This window comes from Artemia sp. Qi Xiang Cuo, chromosome 9 (assembly GCF_049724085.1).
Source record: "Artemia sp. Qi Xiang Cuo chromosome 9, ASM4972408v1, whole genome shotgun sequence".
Taxonomy (NCBI): domain Eukaryota; kingdom Metazoa; phylum Arthropoda; class Branchiopoda; order Anostraca; family Artemiidae; genus Artemia; species Artemia sp. Qi Xiang Cuo.
Window position 1 is genome coordinate 56527970 of NC_142802.1, and position 24788 is coordinate 56552757.

At 35.6% G+C, this 24788-nt stretch overlaps 1 protein-coding gene across 1 annotated transcript in view; it reads right to left on the reverse strand.

The window, feature by feature from the left end:
• Window positions 1-24788, reverse strand: part of Eip63E (cyclin dependent kinase Eip63E) — a 226854-nt gene that overhangs the window by 94399 nt on the left and 107667 nt on the right. Inside the window, exon 5 of the mRNA XM_089094749.1 lies at window positions 12173-12457. Coding sequence (XP_088950875.1) covers window positions 12173-12457 — 285 coding nt within the window. The remainder of the gene's footprint in view (window positions 1-12172; window positions 12458-24788) is intronic.

Consider the following 24788-nt stretch of genomic DNA (forward strand, 5'->3'; position numbering starts at 1 on the left):
GTGTGTTTAAGGGGAGGGCATTCCAATGGCTTTGAAGGCAAAACCAGAGGCTTGAACGTAAATCTGGATGCTGAGTCAGGGGCAAAAATTTACTTACATCTATGAAGCTTGCCATTTAGTAAAGTATTTGCCCTACGGCATTAAAGGGGGTTTTCCGAGACGACTCCCATAAGAATTCTTAGTGGTTCCTCCTGTTGGACTAACTCCATATGATGCCTTTATATAGCTCAAGTTTAGTTTCACCAAGCCGCACATACAGTTTTCCTCTTAAATGTTTTAAATTATCTTTAAAGTCCAACCATTGATGAAGAAATTTCAGCAGACACAAAAATAGCTGAATCCAGCTTTCACTGATCTGAACTACATATTATAGATAAATAGATTGGTGCACACAGATCTGACCCTTGGGAAGAGAGTATCACAAATGATTCTTGAGGGGTCAAAAACTCGAAAGAACCATTTTTAAAGCAACACATAATTTTTTTCTGGGAAGTAGAACCCCCTTAAATTTAAGCTGAAAAGAGGGAGAGTTCCCGTGCCCCTCGTGCAGTAGTTAATATACTGAATGTGTAACAAAGTGTTGTCCCAAAAACCTATTATTTAAAATCCTTGCGATAATGTGATATAACATCACAGCAGTTCTAAAAGAATTGTAAAGAAACGGAAGCTAAAATTGTTTCTCGTTTTAAATTTAAACTTATAATAATCCCGTCAATTATAATATTTACTGTTCTTGACATCATCTTTTTGAATAGATAACATGGAACTGTTATTTGAAGCCTTGCTTTCGTTCAGTTCAAGGGAAATAAAAGCTTAAGGCAAGTGTTTCCTGGAAAAACAGAAATGTTATCGATAAAGCAATGAAACAGCTACAAATACGGTTACTATAGCCTATTTCCGCGTGATAACGTTCATTTTCATGGTCGTAAGCAGTAAGAACTTGTGCATATTTGGTGATTTTGCAGTTAGCTAATATATAACTAAGCTAACAAGAATAGTCATATTTATAATAGCAGTAATTTCGAGAACAATAACAATACCGTCAAGTATGAATTTATTTATCTTGTGTTTATGTTTTTTTTTATTTATTAACTTATAAATAATAAATATATCTTAATTTATTTATTGCTGAATCACATACAAAATTACCAAAATATTATTCATTTATAAATTATTTATTAACTAATATTTATTAAAAATTGTTGATTATTTCAATATAAGTTATTAAGTTATTTATATAAAATTATATATTTAATATATTTTCGATTTGGTTTATATTATAAAAAAGAAGGTTTTTTCAGCTGAAAGTAAGGAGCAACATTAAAAAATAAAACGAACAGAAATTATTCCATATATGGCTTCTCAATACCTCGCTCTTCACGCTAACTCTTAACTTAATGAATCTTATATATTTGGAATCAACATATTAAGCCGAATTTTTTGATGTATCTATTGACATCAAAATTCTGTTTTTTTTTTCGAGTTTCGGTTACTATTGAGCCGAGTCGCTCCTTACTTAAAGTTCGTTACCACGAACTATTTGATATGAATTTATTTTATTAAGCATGAATTAATTTCAAGGGGGTAGGGCAATACTTTGGGGAACAAAACCCACTAAAAATGGAAGGATTATATGGAAATTATAGAAACAATTGTAAACGCTAGAGATTTGGGGGAGAGGAGAGGGGGGGGGGGGGAATTTTCTTCTGAAAATTTACAATGATGGAGATACGACCTTTTGATACCCAACTGACGATTAATCGATTAGCTCCATTAAACAAACAACAGAGAAAAGTGACTAAGAATATATATTGCTGGTTTGAAAAACATTAAAATATTAGTCTGGAGGGAGCAGCCTTAGGTTTTCTTTTATTTTTGGAAACGTTTGAGCAAGTTTATTTCAGTGTGGGTTTAGTCATACTGGGTTATGAAAAAAAATCCAATGTTAAAAAAATAAAATTCTTGTTATCTTTAGAATTAACCATTATTTTCAGGAAGGTGGCAAGGAAAATACGTAATTAAAAGTCAGTGGGGTGCTGTGACACCTCATCAAAGTATACCTACATGGGTGCACTTAATAAAGAACGGTGGATGTCTACGTATTCATTTCTATTTTTATCCCCGGCCACTTCGTATAGAAGTGGAAGTCGTAGAAATTTAGGAGAAGGCTTATTTTGTTGGAAATTAGAAGTTCTAGCACTTATTTTTTTAGAAATCATACACAATAAGTCCCTATAGACAGCCCAACAAGACAGAACTTTGATAATTTTGGTGCAATTGAACTGAAAAATTTTCAGCAATTTATAGTTTTATAACAATTACTTTGATCGACTGCCAAAATTCCTTGGTGCGAATGAAAGATCTTAGTTGCATTGATGTTCTCATTGAAGTAACTCTAATAGCTTCTTTTCCCTGCGTGGATCAGTTGCGACAATTGTATTGTATTGGTGGTGGTTTTATTCGTTTTTAGTTTTAGTTTTGGACTCTTGTGCTGAAGACGCCTAGTTTTGGATACAGGCAAATTATCCTTGTTGTTTTAGTTTTTCATCTTTTCTCTCTACTGGCCGCAGTCTTGTTTGTCGTTTGTTCATTGAATTTTTTATCTCTTTGTTAATTTTTTGGTGCGAGAAAGGTGAAATTAAGGCCTAACGCGCTAAGTAAAGAAAAAATGCGAGCTTTGGCTACATGATACGTATAAAGTAAATACATGTATATTTGAGACCGGATGTCAATAAATTAAAAGATGCAGTGAATTAATACGATTTTGAATATTTTAGCTTGATTTTGAATATTTTTTAACTTACGCTTATTTTACTTCCCAACTTTTACTGAACCATACTCTAACAAAGTCTTGTAGAAATTGAAATAGTAGTATCTAATATATTCACAATCTTAAAGGATATTTTGAACGTAATTACAGTTTTTTTTTAAAAAAAATTTTCAGGTAATTACAAGGACAGTCTCTCCATATTCCTTTGAACACCAAATGGCTACGAAAAGACTGGAATACAGTTTGTTTTTTACACAGTTAAAGTTAAAAAAAAAAGAATTCTCAAAATAATTGCAGATTTTAAATTTCAAAACGATAAACATCTGCTCCTTTAAACCACTTTTCCAAAACTAATAAAGCCATAAAACTTGATAAAAAGCGAAAATTCTCTTCGGACTTCACACTCTCTAAATTTATGTCTCCTAAGATAATCTTTTTACAGAAGACCAAACACATACAGGAAACAACATGAGAAAGCAAACTTTATTGGACACCCATTTTATTAATACCAAACAAAGATTGAAAGCTGAAAGGAAAGCTCCTCATGAAGCATGCAAGGGATTTTGTTAATGGTACTGTTCCTTACAGTTACACAAATCAAACACAGAGAGAGGATTATAGGCTCACTTTCTACAGTGGATACGTGACCTTGGAAGGTTCCATAGTTTTAAGTGATTTGTTTTATTATTCACCCTCTGATAAGCAAATGTGAAAAGTAAACGATGGTTTATTGGAATTTGAATGTTTACCATGATATTTTCGCCAATTTGAAGTTAAGAAACCCTTACATGGGTTTGATTCGTCACAGCCACCTAAATTATTTCCTACATAGAATTGAAAAAAAATGACACTCCACTTAGCTCTTGTGTTGGAGTTGAAAATTGCTATCACCTCCTCTTTGAATGTGCCAATTATGTTTTTACTCACTCGCTTATTATAAAATGTTTAAATGAGCAAGAGGTGGTTTCTTTTATTGGGGGGGGGGAGCAAAGCACTTACCCCAGGCGCAGAAATTTTCAAATAAATAATATAATGGTTATGATAATTTCGTAATTTCTGAAATTTATTTTTAATATATAAAGTAGAGGGTGCATGTGGTAGTAAGCATAGAAAAACTATATCCGTAATTTCCATTTTTCCCATGTCTTCATCACCAATTCTTGAAAATACAAGTAAGTAAACCGAACTTAAGCAATTTTAAACTGAATTTTAAGCAAGAAGTAAGTACACCAAATTAAAGAATTAGAAATAATCAATTGGGACGGGATAATTAATAATTTTGCAGAGGTTAAAATAAAAAAAAGTCAGATTTAAATAAATGGAAACGTTTTGTTTATAATGAATTTTTTTTAAAAAATAATTTTTTTTTTATTTGACCTGAATATTTTTGTGAGACAAGGGCGAGGGGAACACTAATCAAGATTTTACCCTTGACGTAAGAGAGGCCAGAACCACCACTAAAATGAGCTACTAATCGACTTTTCTTTCAACTTGTATTGACTTTGTGTATGTAAACTTATTCGGTCCTTAGTAGTTCAATTTCTCATTGTCGTGATCCGTTCTGATCAGTGTTCATAGTTGATTTCTAAAGTGATATGCTTATTATTCAGTTCGTAGTTCTTTCTGTTGTCTTTTTTTGTGCTTCCTCCTTTACTTTATATGTATTTTTTTGTCTTTTTTCTTTTTTGTATTTTGTCGAGTTTATTTCTCGTTTCTTTTTGTGTTAATTTACACTTATTGTAGTTGTAGACAAAGAGTGTTGGCAGGTCATAAGAGTGGAAACTGACACTAGTATAAAAAAAACCTCAACACCATCTAGCGTTTGGCATTTTTTTTTGTAGTTTTTTTTCAGTGTTATAAAATGAAAAATTAATTTTAAATGGTGTTGTTGGTCAAATTAGTGCAGTAATAAGTACCAGATATTATTTTCTGACAGGAAAACCATTGCAAAGCTTTAAATAATACCAAGATATGCCAAATGTTAGATGGCGCTGATGTTTTAGTCAACACTAGCGCCTATTTCGACTCTTATAAGTTACTCATTCCGTTTGGTTGGAGATGTGAAATACTGAGTTTCCGGTTCAGTCACTAATAATGTAACTATCTATCTGTCTATGGGATTGAGTGATATTGATAGTTGTATACGTGGTGGCCTATTTGGTGGGGGTATTTTCTGGGGGGGGGGATATTTTCTGCGGGCGGGGATATTTTCTGGGGGGTAAACGCCTAGAACCTTATACGTGGAGATATGTACTTCCGAGATGCGTGGCTTTCTCTTGACATTGACGATATAATCAGCCGTTCAGCCAGCATTTTTAAGAAGAGGTACATAGCATTAAAAGTGACATAAAGAAAAAAAAGTCACCCTTAAGGGGAGTGTTCGCGTTGAAGATTACTCTTTTTTCCAGATCTAAGACTTCAAGCTCAAAGCGTAAAAATATGTTTAAAAACCATGGATTGTTCGTGACATGATTTACCAGCTGTAAATTTCAAACCTTGGTCGCTATCTGCTAATGCTCATATTGCGAAAATGACTTCGAAGGCAATTAAATAAACCCTACCTATGAAATAAAAACAGACCTTCATTTACCAATCCTTTTTTTTCGTTTCATTACTCCAGAATCTGAATAAGAATAATCTACAATAAATGCAGCTATTCAATATTGTAATTAACATATCTATCTATATATTTTGTTTTTATTCTACAAAATTCTCGAGAAATATGAAAAATTTTGATAGCCAAGGCATTAAGCTGCAAAATATCGCGTTTTAAGGTCCAGCATCTAGCTTTACGGGTATGTTAGCGTGTTCCCCATATCGATCCAAATTTAGAGATCCCTCTAACTCCCTAGGCGTAAATATATTTCTTAGTATTTAGTATCTTATATCCGTCGCAACAAGAGATCTTGGTTTTGCTTTTAGATTGTGCAACAGATATATATATATTACAAAACGAATATTACGACACACATACTTCTAAAGCATGTTTCAACAAGATAGTAAAATCAGTTTTGCAATAGCCTACATTCTAACATCTCCATGCCATCAACTAGTATCTCAACAAATATAACATAAATACAAATAAATGTCTATATATATATATATATATATATATATATATATATATATATATATATATATATATATATATATATATATTATGTATGTATGTATTTATTCTGTTTATCGAAAACGGCTCTATATTTTTTCGGGAAAATTGGTATCTTGGAATATTCTAACATTAAAAAAAAAACAATCTAGATAGGTCAGAAGTTTCAGAGAAAAGTCGTTAAGAGCCTTAATTTTGGTTTTTGCAAATGACGTCATTATGTTATTACATCATATAAGCTTTGTCTACGGCATCATATGAGTGTTTTCTTAGATGATGTCATGCATAGTATAAATAAGACTGTTGAGTTTCTCACGCAACAGTTATTTATATAACATAATGTCTGTTGAAAGGCCCAAAAAACGAAGATTTGCAGTTGCAGTTACTATAAATGATGATTCTTTGGAACCGTGCAAAATTGTCTGAAGTAATCAAAATCTAAAAACGCATCAAAACGAAAATGAAGAGCAAAGACACTGGTGGTTAGAAGATATGCGAAAACGACAATTAGAGCGTGTTAAAAATGAAAATTAAGGGCAAAGACACACGCGGTTAGAAGACAGACGACACCGAACAAGTGGGGGATTCAAAAATGAAAATGAAGAGCAGCGAGTCAATGAAAATCAACCTGGACAGCGAGAATCAAAAAGTTTCGAAATTGAAAATGATAGCGATAATGATTAGGTTTGGGATTTTGACATGGATAAGGTCATCAATGCCTATCATACCTTTGTTAAAAAATAAAGGTTCGGCGATATGTATTTCATAATGACGAAAGATAAGCCGAGGTGTAACGAAGCAAACAAATTGAAAATGATAATGATGATAATTGGGTTTTGGATTTTGACATGAATAAGGTCATTAATACCTACCACACCTTTGAAAATCAAAAATATGGACTGGATACATCGTTGGATGAAATAGAAGTTTTGTCCCATCCCCTGAAGAAACAAAGGTTCGGCGATATGTCTTTCATAATGACAAAAGACAAGCCACGGCCAAAGAAGATGCTTTTGTCCCGCCATCTGAGCAATTAAAAGAAACAAAGGTTCGGCGATATGTCTGTCATAATGACAAAAGACAAGCCGAGGCGAAAGTTAAAGGTCCAAGAAAAAAAAGATGTAATTTTACAAAGGCACCACTTATAAAAGGTCCATTTGGACATCATGACACCAAGAAAAGGCTCAAATTGTCTGAGTTTAGAAGACGAGCTACAGTCACGATCTATATATAGAAGCCTGCCGCGTGCAGGCGGAGGAAAAAGATGTTGTTGTCCCACCACCTGAACAATTAAAAGAAACAAAGGTTCGCCGATATGTCTTTCATAATGAAAAAAGATATGCCGAGGCAAAAGTTAAAGGTCCAAGAAAAAAAAATGTAATTTTACAAAGGCACCACTTATAAAAGGTCCATTTGGACATCATGACATCAAAAAAGGCTCAAATTATCTGCGTTTAGAAAACAAGCGACAGGGAGAATCTCTATATAGAAGCCTGCCGCGTGCCCAATACCTATATTAAAAAAACAAAGGTTCGGCGATGCGTTTTTCATAATGACGAAAGGTAAGCTGAGATGTAACAAACCAATCAAATTGGAAATGATAGCGATGATGATTGGGTTTTGGATTTTGACATGGATAAGGTCATAAATACCTACCAAGCTGGTGAAAATCAAAAATATGTACTAGATAAATCATTGGAAGAAAAAGAAGATTTTGTCCCAACACGTGAACAAATAAAAGAAACAAAAGGTTCAGTGATACATCTTTCGTATTGACAAAAGAACAAGCCAGGGCAAAAGAAGAAGTTTTTGTCCCACCACCTGAACATTAAAAGACACAAAGGTGGTCGTCAATGCCTTCCATACCTTTTAAAATCAAAAACCTGGAGTAGATAGAATGTTCATAATGAAATGTCTTGAATATAAGGACTAATATTTAGAAAGCATTAACATTCCCGAAAACAGAAATTTTCTTTTTTTACTTTGTAGTTCAACTTGTACACCTTCCTACTAATAGACATTCCCCCTATTCAGACAGATCCGCACACTAACTAAATTATAAAAACTTTACTGCCCCTGGAAAGATGAATTAGTTCAATCTGAAAACCAATGAGACATATTTTTTCATGCTTTTTGTTTTAAGGGTTTCAATCAGTTAAGGGTCATTCACAATGAGATATTTAATACAGAGATTTTATTTGTGCCAATTTGGTCCAACCCGATTTTTCACATGACTTTCTGATTGGCTGGAAAAGTTTATGAAAACATTTGATTGGCTTAAATTAGCGTTTGCTAAATCTCGTTATTAGTCAAATCTCATTGTTAATGGAGCATTAACAAATCAACGGCACGCATTATGTTTCACTTCTTTCCATCCCTTCTATTTGTCCCTTTAAACACTTAAACTAAGGAACAACCTGAAACTCTTTTATAGATTGCTTTTGAGGCAGGACATACTTTTGCACGTTTTTTTTCGGTTTACATAATTAACTTAGACAGGAAATCTTTAAGTTCTTCAGCTGAAATTTGAGTCTCTCAGACATGAAAAAAAACATATTTTACTTGAAAATAAAGTACAGCGTTACAATTTAAAACAAACATAAATCATACTCAAGAGAGGGCACCTGACGTTCACTCACCCCCCCCCTTTTTAAGCTAAAATTTAAGCTATTTTATGACAATGCGTGCCACCAGACTGCAAGTAGCCCTTCAGGTTATTTCCTGTGTACAATATAATTTCCGGCCCAAGTATTTTACAAGGCAATAGATAGATAGATAAAAAACTAGCAATTATCCACCGGCTATTGATGGTGCATTACAATGTGATTTCAGTAAACCACACTGACAATTTTCTCTCCGGTTCAAGATTCGCATGTTTTATAATAATGTTCTGCCCGTCCTACTTTATGCGTCAGAAACCTGACATCCTGAACAAGATGAACAGAGGAGAATCCATTCTTTGGAAACATATGCCTCCATCATATACTGCTTGGCATCAAATGAATTCAGATGGTAACAAACAAGTACGTAAGGAACATAATAGATCAGCCGTCCTTTACCAACACCATACAAGGGGATGATGAAACTATACATCGACTATGCGTTGCGCATGGGCTATGCCAGAATTTCCAAATCAACATTTTTCCGGTTACTTGAAGAATCACGTCGCAGAGGGAGGCCAATAATACTCTTCAACGAGCGTGGCCTACAGCAGTGATCTATGACGCTTTCGTGCCTCTTTATAACCAGAGTGGGAAGACATCGTCGAAGCTGAGGATGGACCCCTTTAATGGGAGTGGGACTTATCCAGCAGATCTTGATTTTGGGGGATGTCCAACACCCCTGACCTTACCGTGCTGGTAAGCATATGATATAATCTCCAGCTTAACACTCAAAATACTTCCTTATTATCATGGATGGGGTTGCACTTCTACGGTGACAATATTTAACGCCTAGCAGCAATACATTCTTTCGGACCTTTTTTTTTCTTGAGGTGGTGGATCCTTGGACAAATATAGATTTTAGGAGTTAATCCCCCCGCCCTGTGGTTGAGTACGAATGTAATATCCTATTTCAAACTCAAAAGAATTCCAAACAAGCATGATACCCCCCACCCCGGCACCCATTCTTAACGCTTAATCTAAATATATTCCATCACGTGAGAAGAGAGATTATGAGGCGAATTATCCCTCTCTTTGAATTGATTCGAACGACCACTCCAGACAAATTTAGGGCATTTGGGCCTAAAACGTGATTTTTTAAAGGCATTCCGCACTTCCCTTCCGACTGATATAATAACCCATCCCCTCCCTGAAATTTGGCATTTACAGAATAGTAATTTTAGCAAATGCAGCATGTGAATGCAATAATAAATTTAGCATTCTAAATAAATGAATGAAGTCTCAAAAGACTCGACTCTTTCAAACAAAGTTTCCAAATTGTTCCATATAACTGTCCTTCCATTCATATAAGGACTTCACCCATGTTTAGAGATGAATTCTCCTCCTTAAAGCTGAATGTCCTCAAAAACTAGGATGTTCTATACAAGGGTTTTCGATAGTTTGGACTCTACAGCCTGGCTCTATAAGAACCAGTATCTTATAGATACTGGTTCTATAAGATTCCCACTAAGAGAAAAAAAGACACAAAAAAAAAATTAAAAATGTATACTAGATCGACGTTCCCAAGAAAAAATACGAAAGATTATATTATTGACCATAGAGAACTGAAACCACCATAAATATTAGATACGGTCTAACCGTTAAGATTACACCTTTTTTTAGGGCATTTCCCCTCCTTAAGGGTTTTGATAAGTGCCTTCTAACTCAATGTCGTCGCTGTCATGCCAAAAGATCGTATTTAACAAACAACAAAAGCACGAAGAACAATAAGGAAATCTTTTTGCAAGACAGTGGGCATAATTTGAATGAATATTTCGGCCCTATGTCCTAGGGTCGTCCTCAGCAAGACAAAAATATATAAAAGAAAAAAGACTCACAAAAACATGCGATCAATAAAACCAAAAATTAAAATGTTTTCAAAGCTTTAAAAATGTTTCCAAAAATTCCGTATTAATATTTCTGTATTTCGAAAATGATTGCCAGAAATTCTTTGCCGAGCTGCAGTCAAAGAGAGAGTCACTCAAAGCCGTTAACCCCCCCCCCGGATACGGCCTTAGGTGGTGCCTTTGAGAACAGTTTAGCAAACTGATTTCGGGATTTATTTATATTTTTCTAAGAAACGGTTTATTCATCAAAAATAAATATAACAAAACCTGAAGCAAAGCTTGTTTAATTAAATAATCACATCACTAGGTCTATATATATATTACCTTGCTAAAGGCGACGAAAATTAGACACCGAAAACAAAACAAGAAACGACAAAAATATCAAATAAAAAACCATTCGGTATCTCACATCATCAAAACATCAAACCAAGAAATCCAACAGTTTGATCAATTTAATAAATAAAGAAACTAGAGAACACATCACCCATCCTTTTCATACACCCTACAGCAATAGTTTTTCAGCAAACCTCGGAACTTACTCGGGTTTATTTCTTGTAAAATATGATGTGGCAAAGTATTCCAGGCACTAGGACAAATATGGCGCAAAGAAAATTTCGATGGTGAAGTGACTATTCTAGGATTTCTAAACTGACTTTAACTACTTGTATTATTCTCGTAAACACCTGAAACCAGTAAGAAAGATCGTTGAAGCATTTTGGCAACAAATTATTTTGGTACTTAAACATTAATAGAGCATTATGAAATTTCACTAGACCAAAAATGGGCAATATCTCAAGTTCAACATACCTGGACCTCACTGAAGAACGTATATATACACCCGTCAGATAAACAGGTGTTTAGGTCAGACTGGTAAAAATGGCAAATTTGACCTTTAGCCGTGACGTTACGTATTTTGAGTCAGAACCGCTCCTAGGGTTGGTGGTGCCCGGGACAAAATTAATTACAGCGCCCCCCCTTCCCGACTCAAATAAAGGCAAACAAGCCAAATCAAAGTGAAAAACTGGACCAAAATGCGCAATTCCATAGCCAAAGCTCCCCTCCCAAGCCACGGTACCTGGGAAGCTGCTCCGGTTGCCCCTCCCCCCAGGAACGGCTCTGTTTGGAGTAAGCATGGAAAGTTGATTTTTCGATATATGTATGGTTATAATAAATTTAGTGATTTGACCAAATAACTAGGGTTTTGACCAAACTTGTAGGATGACTAAAAGTCTAAATGTGATGATTTGATTTGTGCGTCCTCCTTAAAAAATCTAGTGAATTGATCAAATCTAAACAACGGTCGAGTTAAGACTATCTGCCCATCCTTTTGGGCTTTATTGAGCAGATATGTTTGGGTCGTGTAAATAAGATAAGTTGTTGAAGGAAATATAAATGGGGATTGTGTTTCAAAAAGATTCCGATAGAATCATCAGCACTAAGTTTGAAAGACAACAAGACAAGAAAAAAACTATAGATTTATTAGACAATAGAAGAAATAATTAGAATCTGGCTACCACATTTAGTCATTCAGGAGATTTTTACCCCCCCCCCTCCCCTCCTTAATCAGAGCACCAACTTTATCAAAACCCTCTAACATAAGCACCGTTTTCAAAATTACAATCTCAACAGTTTCGGGTGCTTTTGACAAGTGCTACTCTGTATTTGCCATTTACTACCAAGAAGTATTTGAAAACTGCAAACAGATGAAAATATAAAGTGAGTGTCTATGCCCAGACCTTAAGAGGGAAGAGAGTAAGAGAGGAAACAAGAGTTGACAAGACTTTACCCCATAGGCTGAATAGCGTTTGGACCTCCTGCTCTCCTTCTTTTCCTCTACCGGGATAACAGGAGGAGGTTGACTAGATTGGGCCAATGAAGCTTCAGAGTAAGGTCGAGGCACTCTGTGTCCTTTTTTTGATCTTCTGACGACACTGCTTAGAAGGTCAGCAAGGGAACCAGTTCCACTTCCAAAACCAGAATCTCCTCCAGATTTCGTGACACCGTCGCGACTTTTATTACTTGATTTGCCAGGCGTTCCGGGATCGGGAGTTCCAGCCGTAGGACTTGAAACCTACAAAACGCATTTTACGTAAATACAAAAAAATAAACCCTCTCTGTTAAAATAAACAAGCTACCTGTACATATAGGGAGAGCGATAGGAAACTCTCCGAAGCTTTTGCCGTTGAAACAGTAACATTCTTCTTGGAACTATGATATGTAGGGGGGCTTTAACTGCAAGCCCTTAAAAATTCTCAAACTCCTAAATGTTGGCTTTATGAGGACATGTCCAAACATTGAACTGCCGATTATTTTATGTTTTTCATTATTCTCCTTTTCGAGAATAAAGGGATTTTTTTTTTGGGTGGGAGACATGATGGGCCAACATTTGGAAAAGATTTAGAATGGTAAGAGAGACCAACGTGAAAAGGGCTTCCTGTGCTGGGAGGACGCCTTTTATTACGGGAAAGGAAATTTCTTCCTTTTTATGAATTGTTTTATTTTTGTAGCATATGGTAGTTTGAAGTGTGCCCGGTTCAGCTGCTATTTAATCTTTTTCAAACTGAGAGTAGGTGACGTCTAAGGTTTAAAGTAATTTTTTTGTTAAACTTGTCGTCACTGAGAGGAGGAGGTGGATTTTAATTTAAACAAAAAAAATGAAAAAATAAAAACAAAAAAACATTGAACTGCCAATAGTGCTTCCAATTTGTAAAGGTTTATGATGCCAAAATTAGGGTACCGAATCTTTGCTAGACTAATTTCTACTGAAAAGTTTCGTTAAACCGTGGCATCATGTAAACAGTTGAAAGCTACATAAAAGTAAAAATGCAAATAGACAAAAAAAAAATTGAAACAAGTCTACCTTTTCGGGTGTGAACCTGTGATATTTGATTTTGATGAGTATCTTCTATTTGTTGTATAAGATGAAAGCTTTTAGCTCTAAATTTTCAGCGGCAGGATTAAAAAAAAAAACTTTTATTGTAGTTATTTAGAATTTTCTCGCTTTTTGCATCACTTTAAGTTCAAATGTTTAAGATCCGTCTAGAAACAGTGGAATGATCACAGGGATCTTTTGCCAAAATACTTAAAGCAAATTGCGGTGATGAAAATTATTAAGCCCTTTTTGTCCTCTGCCGTCGGTATATGCACTTTTAGTAACGGAGTGTTCTGCACAATATTTTTGGGCATAAACAAGCTTTTCTTTTTCAATCATTTTCTCAATTACCATCAACAAAGTAGCACATTCTTCTTTAAACTAATAATTAAGAGGTTCTAAATGACACTTTTTAGATTAGGACAAGTTACAGATAAAGTTTCAAGAGAAGAATGGTGTGGTTGTAGGAAGAACAGAGGATGTGTCGACCAAATTTTCACTCTTAGATCAATGAATGAGAAGTGTCTGAATGATCAAACCTTTTCAATCCACGATTTTATAGATTATTTACAGGCATTTGATTCAGACGTATGACAAAGAAGAAAAAATAACAAATGAATAATAAAATTAAAGAGCCGTAGAAATACGAGGTAATATCAGCCAAAAGAACGAAAAGAGACGAAAATAAGCAAATATTTCGACAAGGAAAAAAAGGGCTAAAAAAATACTAACCTGTTCAAGCTACAAATTAGTTATTTTCTTCTTTTTTTTTGCACTGAAGACGGCTCGGTGAAGGTCCTTGTCGAGATATCTGCTTATTTTCACTTCTTTTCGTCCCACTGGTTGACGTTACCCTCGTTTTCTCAGCTCATTAATTGTATTATTCATTTATTATTTTTTCTTCTTTGTCATACGTCATGTATAGCCGATATGGTTTTAGAATGTATTTATATTTTATTCCGCCGATAAAATGGCTTTAATAAAGGTATGTCATTTGTGTGGTATACCACACAAATGGTATACGTACATATACGTACATATACCACACAAATGGTATACGTACATATACGTACATTATAGTGATTAAATAAAAAAAACAAGTTTTTTTGACTGAAAGTAAGGAGCGACATTAAAACTTAAAACGAACAGAAATTATTCCGTATACGAAAGGGGATGTCCCCTCCTCAACGCCTCGCTCTTTACGCTGAAGTTTTTTATTGTTTTAAAAAATAAATTTGTGAGATAGAGTTAAACTTTAGCGTAAAAACCGAGGCGTTGAGGAGGGGACAGTCCCTTTCATATACGGAATAATTTTTGTTCGTTTTAAGTTTTAATGTCGCTCCTTACTTTCAGTTAAAAAAACTTATTTCTATTTAATTTCGGAACGTTTTTGAATTAATGCAGCTTTGAATTTTGGCTCACCGGAAATTAATAAATAAAAAGAAATTTGCATACTAATTTTCCTTTTTTTGGCTAATTGACTCACGAAATTTTGTTCTGACGTAACTTACGAATTAATTTACGCATCGAACTTCTACGTTTGTTTATTTTTATTGTGTATATAAAGGGAATTCGCCCCCTATTTAATACCTCGGTCTTTGCGCTAAAGTTCGAATTTTGATAAAATCATAAACCCCTGAATCACAAAGGGCGGTTAATTAGAATAGATAGCTCTTTTGAAAGTACTAAAAAAACTTTAGCGTAAAGAGCTAGGTATTGACTAGGGGGCGAACCCCCTCATATACGTAATCACTTCTGTTCGTTTTAAGTTTTAATGTTGCTCCTTACTTTCACTTGAAAAAAAACTTGATGAAACCACGTTACCACGAACTGTTTGATTAGTGCTAAGTAGTGCTTATAACGGTCACTCAAATGTCACTTGGAGGTTTTCCACTAGTGATATATGCTCCACTAGTTTTAACCGCTTGCCACCACTCTGTAAAGCACTTCTTAGTCACCTGTAAACCTCTCTTTTAGTTCTTTATTTGTATGCCTTCTATATTGGCAGATGTAATGGTTTACGTAAATTCCAAAGATAGACGATAAACGTTGGTACGTGGTCTTTATTAAATAACGTGAGAATACACAAAGAGAAAATAAGGTTGCACAAGAACAACTAGCTACGACGAAGGTGAAAGATGGACTGCCTTTAGAAATGAACCAAGAATATAACTTTCCTGGAACGGAAGTTCCAGGCCTAGGAACGAGCCCTTTCCTACAACTGGCTTTAGTCCCAATAGCCCCTTCCAGGACAACTATCGTTGACACATAAATGCCCAGTTAGCTCAGAAATGAGATACCCGGAAAAGCTTCTCAAATTGATGTTAAATACTTTACACTAGTTATTATTAATCTAAGAATCTCTAGAAGTACCTCATCATCATGCTATTAAATAGACTATTCCTTAAATGATCAAGATGAATAAACATTCAAAGATAATATCTTCTTTTTTGTCTTGCTGAAGTAGTTGGAGGTCAGACCTTCTTATATTAAAATTAAATTTAAAAAGTTTCTTTCAGATGAAAGTAAGGAGCAATATTAAAACTTAAAACAAACAGAATTATTCCATATGTGAGGAGGGGGGTGCCTCTTGTCCAATCCCTCGCTCTTTACGCTAAAGCTTTTTGGTACTTTAAAAAATCTTCGTATTCCAATCAAAGGATCCTTGTGTTTCAGGAGTCGTTCTTAAAGAATTGAGACAAAAAGCTACACTCATATAACCCCTCATATACAAAAAAAAAGATTTGTTCATTTTAAATTTTATGTTGCTCCTTACTTTGAGTAGAAAAACTTGTCTTTTTTATTTAATTTCTGATCGTTTTTCAAAAAAATACCAGAAAATCCGCCTCCTCCCTCCGTAAAACATCCCCCTCGAAAAATACCCCCACGTATAATCTCCCTGGGAAATTCCCCGGAAACAATGTTATCCTTGCTGAAAATTCCCCCGGAAAAGTTCCTGTGGGCAATTCCCCTGGAAACTTCTCCTTACTTTCAGAAAAAAACTTGTTTTTTATTTAATTTCGAATCATTTTTCGTTCATGCCGAAAACCTCCCCTCCGTAGAAAAATTTCCACGGAGATACCCTCCAACAATGGAAAGTTTATCCCGCGGAAAATTCCCATTTCTTTCATCTGAAAAAACTTGTTTTTTATCTAATTTCTAATCGTTTTTCAGTCATGCCGGAAATCCCTCCCTCCGTAGAAAAATTTCCCAGGAAATCCCCTCCAACAATGAAAAGTATACCCCGCAGAAAATTCCCCCGTGGAATATTCCCCCAGACAATTGCCCTGAAAAATTCTCCTTACTTTCACTTGAAAGAAAAACTTGTTTCTTTTTATTTAACTTCTAATCGCTTTTCAAATCGTGCGGGAAATCTTCCCTCCTTAGAAAAATTCCCCCGATAATCCCCTGCCCCAATGAAAAGTTTTTCCTGTGGAAAATTCCCACGGACGATTCTATCCCCAAAGAATATTTTCCCCGGGGGAAATCCCCCCAAAAATATGTGCATCATTCCCAATAACAATTACTATATGCAAACAATGGCAAAATTTCAAAACTTAAAGCCCTTTCCCCAGGGGCTGTAGTGGGGCCATGTCATTCCCAGAGACCTAGTTATTGGAAGTTTCAACTATGCTAAACAAGATGGCCATCTCAAGATTTTCATCTTAGGGGAAAAAGGGGCGTGGGAGGGGGGTTAGTTACCCTCCGATCTTTTTGATAACTTAAAAAGGGCACTAGAATTTTGAATTTCCGCTCAAACGAGCCCCTCTCGATCTTCTAGGACCATTCGTTCGATACTATCACCTCTGGTGAAAAAAAAGCAAACAAACCATCCGTGATTTTTCTTCTGAAAAAAAAAAAAACATACAGAATTGCACATTTTGTAGATAGAAACTTGAAACCACTACATTAGGGTTCTCTGGTATGCTCAATCTTATGGTGTGATTTTCATTAAGATCACTTGACTTTTTGGGGAAGTTTCCTTCTTTTTCGAAAATCAGGCATATTTTCTCCGGTTCGTTGCTTTTGATGGGTAAGATAAAACATAATTAATTTTATATATTTGGAAGCAGCATAAAAAGTCAATTCTTTTATGTATTAATTGTCATCAAAATTCCTTGCTTTAGAGTTCTGGTTACTACTGGACCGAGTCGCTCCTTGCTTTTACACTTTGTTACCATGAACTAGTTGACGGACATACTCTTATCAAACAGTTCGTGGTAACGAACTGTAAGCAAGGAGCGACCCGGCTCAATAGTAACCAAAACTCTAATAAACAGAATTTTGATACCAATAGATACATCAAAAGAATCGGATTTTTATGCTGATTTCAAATATAGAAGTTCCATCAAGTTTAATTTTACCCATCAAAAGTTACGCGCCTGAAAACATTTGCCTTATTTTAGAAAATAGAGGGAAACAACCCCTAAAAGTCATAGAACTTTAATGAAAATCCCACCTTCAGATTCAGCGTATATAGCTGAGAACCCTACTATAAAAGTTTCAAGCTCCTATCTGCAAAAATGTGGAATTTTGTATTTTTTGTCAGAAGAAAAATCACGGATGCGTGTTTTTTTGTTTTTTTGTTGTTTTTTTTTATTTATTTTCCCAGGGGTGATCGTATCTATCCAACAGTCCTAGAATATCGTGAGAGGGCTCATTCAAACGGAAATTAAAAGTTCTAGTGCCCTTTTTAAGTGACCAAAAAAATTGGGAGGGCAACTTGGCCCCCTCCCACGGTCATTTTTTTCCTGAAGTCACCCAATCAAAATTTTGCGATAGCCATTTTGTTCAGCATAGTCGAAAATCTAATTAATATGTCTTTGAGGATGACTTAATCCCCCAAAGTTCCCGGGGGAAGGGCTGCAAGTTATAAACTTTGCCTATTGTTTACATATAGAATTGGTTAGTGGAAAGTATACAGGCGTTTTCAGGAGGAATTTTTTTGTAGTGGGGGGTCGGGATCGGAGTAGGGGTTATGGGGGAGGATCTTTCCATGGAGGATATTTCCTTGGGGCAAGGGACATTTCTATGAAGGGGGTTCCGGATTTACCAACATTATTTTAAAACAATCAGAAATTAAATAAAAAAACCAAGTTTTTTTCAACTGAAAATAAGGAGCAATATTAAAACTGAAAAGAAACAGAAAGTATTAGATATATGAGAGGGGTTGCCCCCTTGTCAATACCCTACTCTTTACGCTAGGTTTTATTTAGTACTTTCAAAAGAGATATCTATTCTAATTAACCGGCATTTGTGATTCAGGGGTTTATGATTCGAACAAAATTCGAACTTTAGCGTAAAGAGCGAGATATTGACTAGGGAGCGAACTCCGTAATATACGTTATAAAAACAAAGTAATATAGAAATTCGTCACGTGAGCTAATTCGTAAGTTACGTCAGAACAAAATTTAGAGAATGCCAATTAGCCAAAAAAGGAAAATTAATATGCGAATTTCGTTTTAATTATTCTTGTACGGTGAGCTAAAATCATGGCTCACATTCAAAAATGTTCAGAAATCAACTTAAAAAGTAAGTTTTTGTTAACTGAAAGTAAGGAGCGACATTAAAACTTAAAACGAACAGAAATTATTCCGTATATGAAAGGGGCTGTCCCCTCCTCAACACCTCGCTCTTTACGCTAAAATTTGACTCTATCTCACAACTTTATTTTTTAAAATAATTAAAACTTTAGCGTAAAGAGAGAGGCGTTGAGGATGGGACAGCCCCTTTCATATACGGAATAATTTCTGTTCGCTTTAAGTTTTAATGTCGCTCCTTACTTTCAGTTAAAAAAAAACAGGTTTTTTTTTAGTTAATCTTCAGAGGATTTAATAAAAACGTTCGTGTACAAATCAAATAGTAGTTACTAATCAAATAGTCTGTGAAAACGAACTGTTAGTAAGGAGTTAATCAGCCAAAGGAGAGACATGCTGTCCCTTCCAAAACCCTCGCTCTTTATGCTAAGTTCGAGATTTTGTTGGACTTGAGTGACAGTATTTATAAAAAAAAACTTTAAGACTTCAGCGTTAAGAGCGAGGGTTGAGGATTGGGGTAGCCCCCCCCCCATATACGGGATAATTTGTTTCTGAGTTTTAACGCTACTCCTTAATTTCAGTTGAAAACTTGTTTTTTTTACAGCAGCCAAAAGCCCTAAAATTATTGTCTAATATTTCATCTCTTGTATAAGAATATAACAAGATGAAGACTTCAAATAAACAAAAATCCAATACATGATACCACGGCCTAATTGATTCACTATTCGTAATCAAAGAGTTGAACAGTTCGTTAGATTAATGAAGAGATGGTGCTGACTCTTCTGCTTCCATAATCAGAATATCCATTTCAACTTGTTATCAATTTCCAATACCAAATGCTACAATGGAATTTAGCTTCTGAAAACAAGCAAAGCAGGTGTAGAAAATGAAATTTATCCATTGGGTACACTGGCAATAGCCCAATATGGGTAATTCTTTCATTAAACAGTGTCAACTAAGCACCAGTTTTATTGTATTTAGGTTAAATTAAATGAAAAAGAGTTTTTTTTTCAACTGAAAGATTAAAACTTAAAACGAACGGAAATTATTACGTATATGAAAGGGTTCGCCACCTCGTCAATAACTCGCTCTTTACGCAAAAGTTTGAATTGTGTTCCATTTTTTAAGAATGACCCCTGAATCACAAAGGCCATTAAATTAGAATAAATAGCTCTTTTGAAATAACTAAAAAAAAACTTTCGCGTAAAGAGCGAGGTAATGACGAGGGGCTAACCCTCTCATATACGTAATACTTTCTGTTCGTTTTAAGTTTTAATGTTGCTCCTTACTTTCAGTTGAAAAACCTTTTTTTTTTATTTAATTTCTGATCTTTTTTTAAATAATGCTGGGAAATCCGGCGCCCCCTTCATGGAAGATTCTCTACCCTCGTGAAAAAATGCTCCAAAAAAAATCCTACCACGTTACCCCACCACCCACCATAAAAATTCCCCTGAAAACGTCTGCATACTTACCAATAACCAATACTACGTGTAAACAATGGGCATAGTTCATAATTTAAAGCCCTTCCCCCGGGGACTGAGGGGAATTAAGTCGTCCTCAAAAACATAGTTATTAGATTTTTCGACTATGCTGAACAAAATCGCTGTCTCAAAATTTGAATCCGATGATTTTGGGGAAACAATGAAGCGGGGGAGGGGGCCTAGTTGCCCTCCAACTTTTTGGTCACTTACAAAGGGCACTAGAACTTTTAATTTCCGTTTGAACGAGCCCTCTCGTGACCACTGTATAAAGATAATATAATTTAGATACTGTATATAATCTATTATTTATATACTTTGCTCGCGACATTCTAGGATCACTGGGTCGATGCGATCCCCCCTGGAAAAAAAAAACAACAAATAAACACATCCGTGATCTTTCTTCTGGCAAAAAAAAAACAACAACAAATTCTATATTTTTGCAGATAGGAACTTGAAACCTCTACAGTAGGGTTCTCTGATACGCTACATCTGATGGCGTGATTTTTATTAAGATTCTATGACTTGTAGGGGGTGTTTTCCCCTTTTTTCTAAAATAAGGCAAATTTTCTCAGGCTCATAACTTTTGATGTAAATGTAAAGAATACGGCATTGGACTTTACAGTCCTTACCGGTGGTGCTGATCTCCGTTTATTGGCCCTTCAGCCAGGAAGTGCAATGGGGGGGGGGGGCTGGGGGCCAACCATCCTGTTTACCTTCCTCAGATTTCAACAGGTACCCATTTAGACCTGGGTCGACTCTGGCTCAGCTTACAGAGTCACGCCACAGACCCCCGTCCCAAATCAAATGATTCGATAAACCAGGATTCGAACCCTCGCCCTCTCGGACAGAGAATCCTAAATCCAGCGCATCAATCCACTAGGCTGGGATGAAAACTTGATGAAACTTATATATTTGAAGTTAGCATAAAAATTCGATTCTTTTGATGTATATATTGGTATCAAAATTCCATTTTTTTAGAATTTAGGTTACTCTTGAGGCGGGTCGCTCCTTACTTACGGTTCGTTACCACGAACTGTTTGACATCATAAGAATAGCAAGAATTTCCATGAACGACCATTTGTAGGTGTTTTCGTGGTTAATTCAGTTCAACAACGAGGAGGCTCTCATTTTCATAAATCATGTAGGTTACACCAGGTGGGACCTACAAAATGTGGCAGAAGTCACGCTATCTATACCCACGGTTAACCATAAGCCTTAGAATAGAAATTTCTAATAAGATCATCTATCCTGCTCCCTAAATTTAGCAGCGTGCACCTATAATACATCTACAGTCGACCTTAGTGGTCCAACAAAATGGTTCTAGGCGTTTACTCCCCCCCACACCCCTCTGAAAATACCCTTCCCATAGAAAACACCCCACCCCCGGAAAATACCCCTTGCGGCTGGTTGGTCTCCAATCACTTTCGACTTATAAAAAAGGACTAGAACTCCCTGGGGACGATAAATCAATTTTTACCTATACCCTCCCCTCGTCTCTCCCTTAGAAATAATTCTGTACTTACCTGAAGGCTCAATGAGAGCTGGGATGTTTTGGCATTAAAATGTACCCTTTGAGTAATCTCCCTCCCTCCCAAACTACAAAAAAAATCGGAGAATCTCATTATAAAAGTTTAAGAGCCCTTTTAATTTTTGTAGTCCGTAACCAGAATTTCTGTTCGGGGGGGGGGGGGCAAAAGAAACTTTAAAAAATGCTTCAAAAAAGTGAAATTGATACCTACTCCTTTATGATTTCTGGGATTATTTCTGGTCTACGCTGTTACTAAGAAAGTAAAATGTAACATTAAACCCCAAAACGAGGAGAATTTATTTCGTAAAGGAAGGGACTGCCCCTTCCTCATTCACACATCCACCTCATGGTCGCAGAAACTTTGGAGGGTGCTCACTAGATCCGAAATTGGGAGTCCTAGTCCCTTATTATGAGTCGAAAGTGATTGGAGACCAACCAGCCACGGAGGGGGAGCGTATTTTTCAGGGAGGTTTTCCGGGGGGAACGCCGGCTGCCATACAAAATGTATTTCAAATTTTCCGAGGATGATTCATATTATAACATGGTACATTGTGAATATTTGCCAATTATCCAACAGTACCTTATTTTGTCATATAATTCGCCAATATTTGGTGTTTTCCTTAAGTCCAGCGCTCTGCCCTCTGAAACAAATTCCCGCCTCTGTGTCTGGGTCCGAAACTCATAATATTATGATTGCCGTAATCAATCCCACTAACCAAGCTGGAAAAATTTTGTTTTGAAAACAATTTTGACAAAAACGGTATCTGCCTCCTTTCTGCAGTCTGCAAATTCGGCAGCCAAATTTGCAGACTACACAGGTATATTTACGACATAAGAGGTAAGGCGGAATAGTCATGGTGGATTATGGAACATCTCAGTTATTCTGCTTAAGGACTTGGCAAAGGAGTTTTACAGCTTACCAATCAGACAGTACGAATATTTTAATCCTCCCTTATAACTGCAGTACGAACCTTTGTAACTACCTCCGTTACAACATCTCCAAGCATTTATTCTTATAGATAAAACCATTCATTCTTATAACAACGCGAAACCCTCATGAAGATACAACAATGAAGGAGGTTAGTGACTGCTTTTGTCACTATCTCACTTTTTTTTTGTCACAATGAAGGAGGTTAGTTACAGCATAGCACAAAAACTACTTGAGCTAAAGGGGTGAATCAACACAATTCAGCAACAGAATGGAATTTTAAGTTCTTTTTGTTTGTACCATCAAAAAAACTATTTCCGGGAAGCAAGGCCATATCCAGAGGGGTGGGTAAGGGGTTTAACACACACCCCCTCCAGAAATATTTGTCCGACTCATAACAACGCAACAAAAACGCATATAAACATATGTGTTTTTAAATTTTTTGTAACCCCGTCCTCCCAAAAAAAAAACTTCCCGAACAAAAATTATGGATACGGCCCTGTCGGGAATTACTTCACAGCACTTATTTTCGGCCCCTAAAAAATACTATATGCCTGGTACACTGATTGGTTTAGAGCAGACAATACGATCCTGCCTTCAGTGATTATCAACTCATACACCGTGAGAATTTGAACAAACAAATTTCGAACACTGCACTTAAGTCTGTGCAGACAATAGAAGTCCCCTTCTATATGCCAGCTATGCCACATAACATTTTATTTATGCATCATCATTTGAGCCTTATTGATGTTCTCAGATATGTTCATATGCCTTCTTGCGTTCCTAGGTATGTTGGTGGCGAAAAAAAACTTCAAGGAACTGCTTCACTTCTTTCATAACCTTTAGCCTAATTACCGATTTGGAGATGACAGAGAGATGATATATGTTAGTAAAGATTGAATCTTAAACATCAATGCCAAAAGATAGCCGAATTAATCTCAAAATGCCTAGACAAAAAAAAAATCCTTTATTCAGCATCATTCAATCTTGCATGTCATAATTAAGCTCCTCTGTCTTCACAAGCAAGCATCTTCTACCTTCGCTGAAAAAAAAATCAATGACTCTCCAAGCATCCCTTTTCATAATCATACATATGTCACGAACATATCTGATAGGAAGGGAATTTAGAAGAGATTTAGGTACACTTAGTAGGGAATCAAAAGATTTGATGGGGATCTTGATGGCGGAAAACCCTTTCATTTCTGTCAATATATTTGATATCGAGAGATGATAGCGGCGAATATATGAAGAAGTATTTTTATAATAAAAGACAATAAGAAATGTATGGAAATAACTTCACACATACGGGGGGGGGGTCCTCCCTTACACTAATCCAAAAGCATCCCCTGAAAACAGGGATATTTGACATTGGTCATCCATGATGACATGATGACTAGTGTAGTCATAAAGAAGGTCATGATTTGCCAGATTTCCCCCAGAAAATGGTACTTGAAAATTATTAAACCAAGTAAGGTAAGAAAAACTATATAAAAAAACTGCAGACAAATAAGCAAATAGCACCTATTCCAACAAAGATTTCGTAGCCTGAAAAGAAACCCCAGAGAATTTTGAACCTTATAAAAGGTCAAAAAGAAATAAACTCTGGAAAGAGTCAACGTGCTTCGGCTACATTAGCATCTGAAAACATCTATGCTATTTACCGTAAACAATAAAGTTTTCTTGACCTATATTTAATTATGTTTGTTTTAACCTTGGGCATATGTATTTCTTTCTTAATAAATAGACTATTTCATTTTGCTAGATTTCATTAAAAATCAAAGAGGAGGCGCGTTCATGCAGTTACATTATTGTGATATTGTGATATAGTCTACAAAAAAGACAGCATAGTTATCCTCACTTTGTTTGACTTTCTTGCTATTTGCAGTGATCCATAGTTGTTATATTGGATATTATTAAGATGTGAGTTTTTCCGGGCTTTTCATTTGTATTTTTTTTTTCTTTTATTTATATGTTTTACTTAGTTTTTTTTTCCTGTTGATAAAAACTTCCAGATGTGAAGTCGAAACATTTGGACCTTTCTTATTATTGAAAGTTT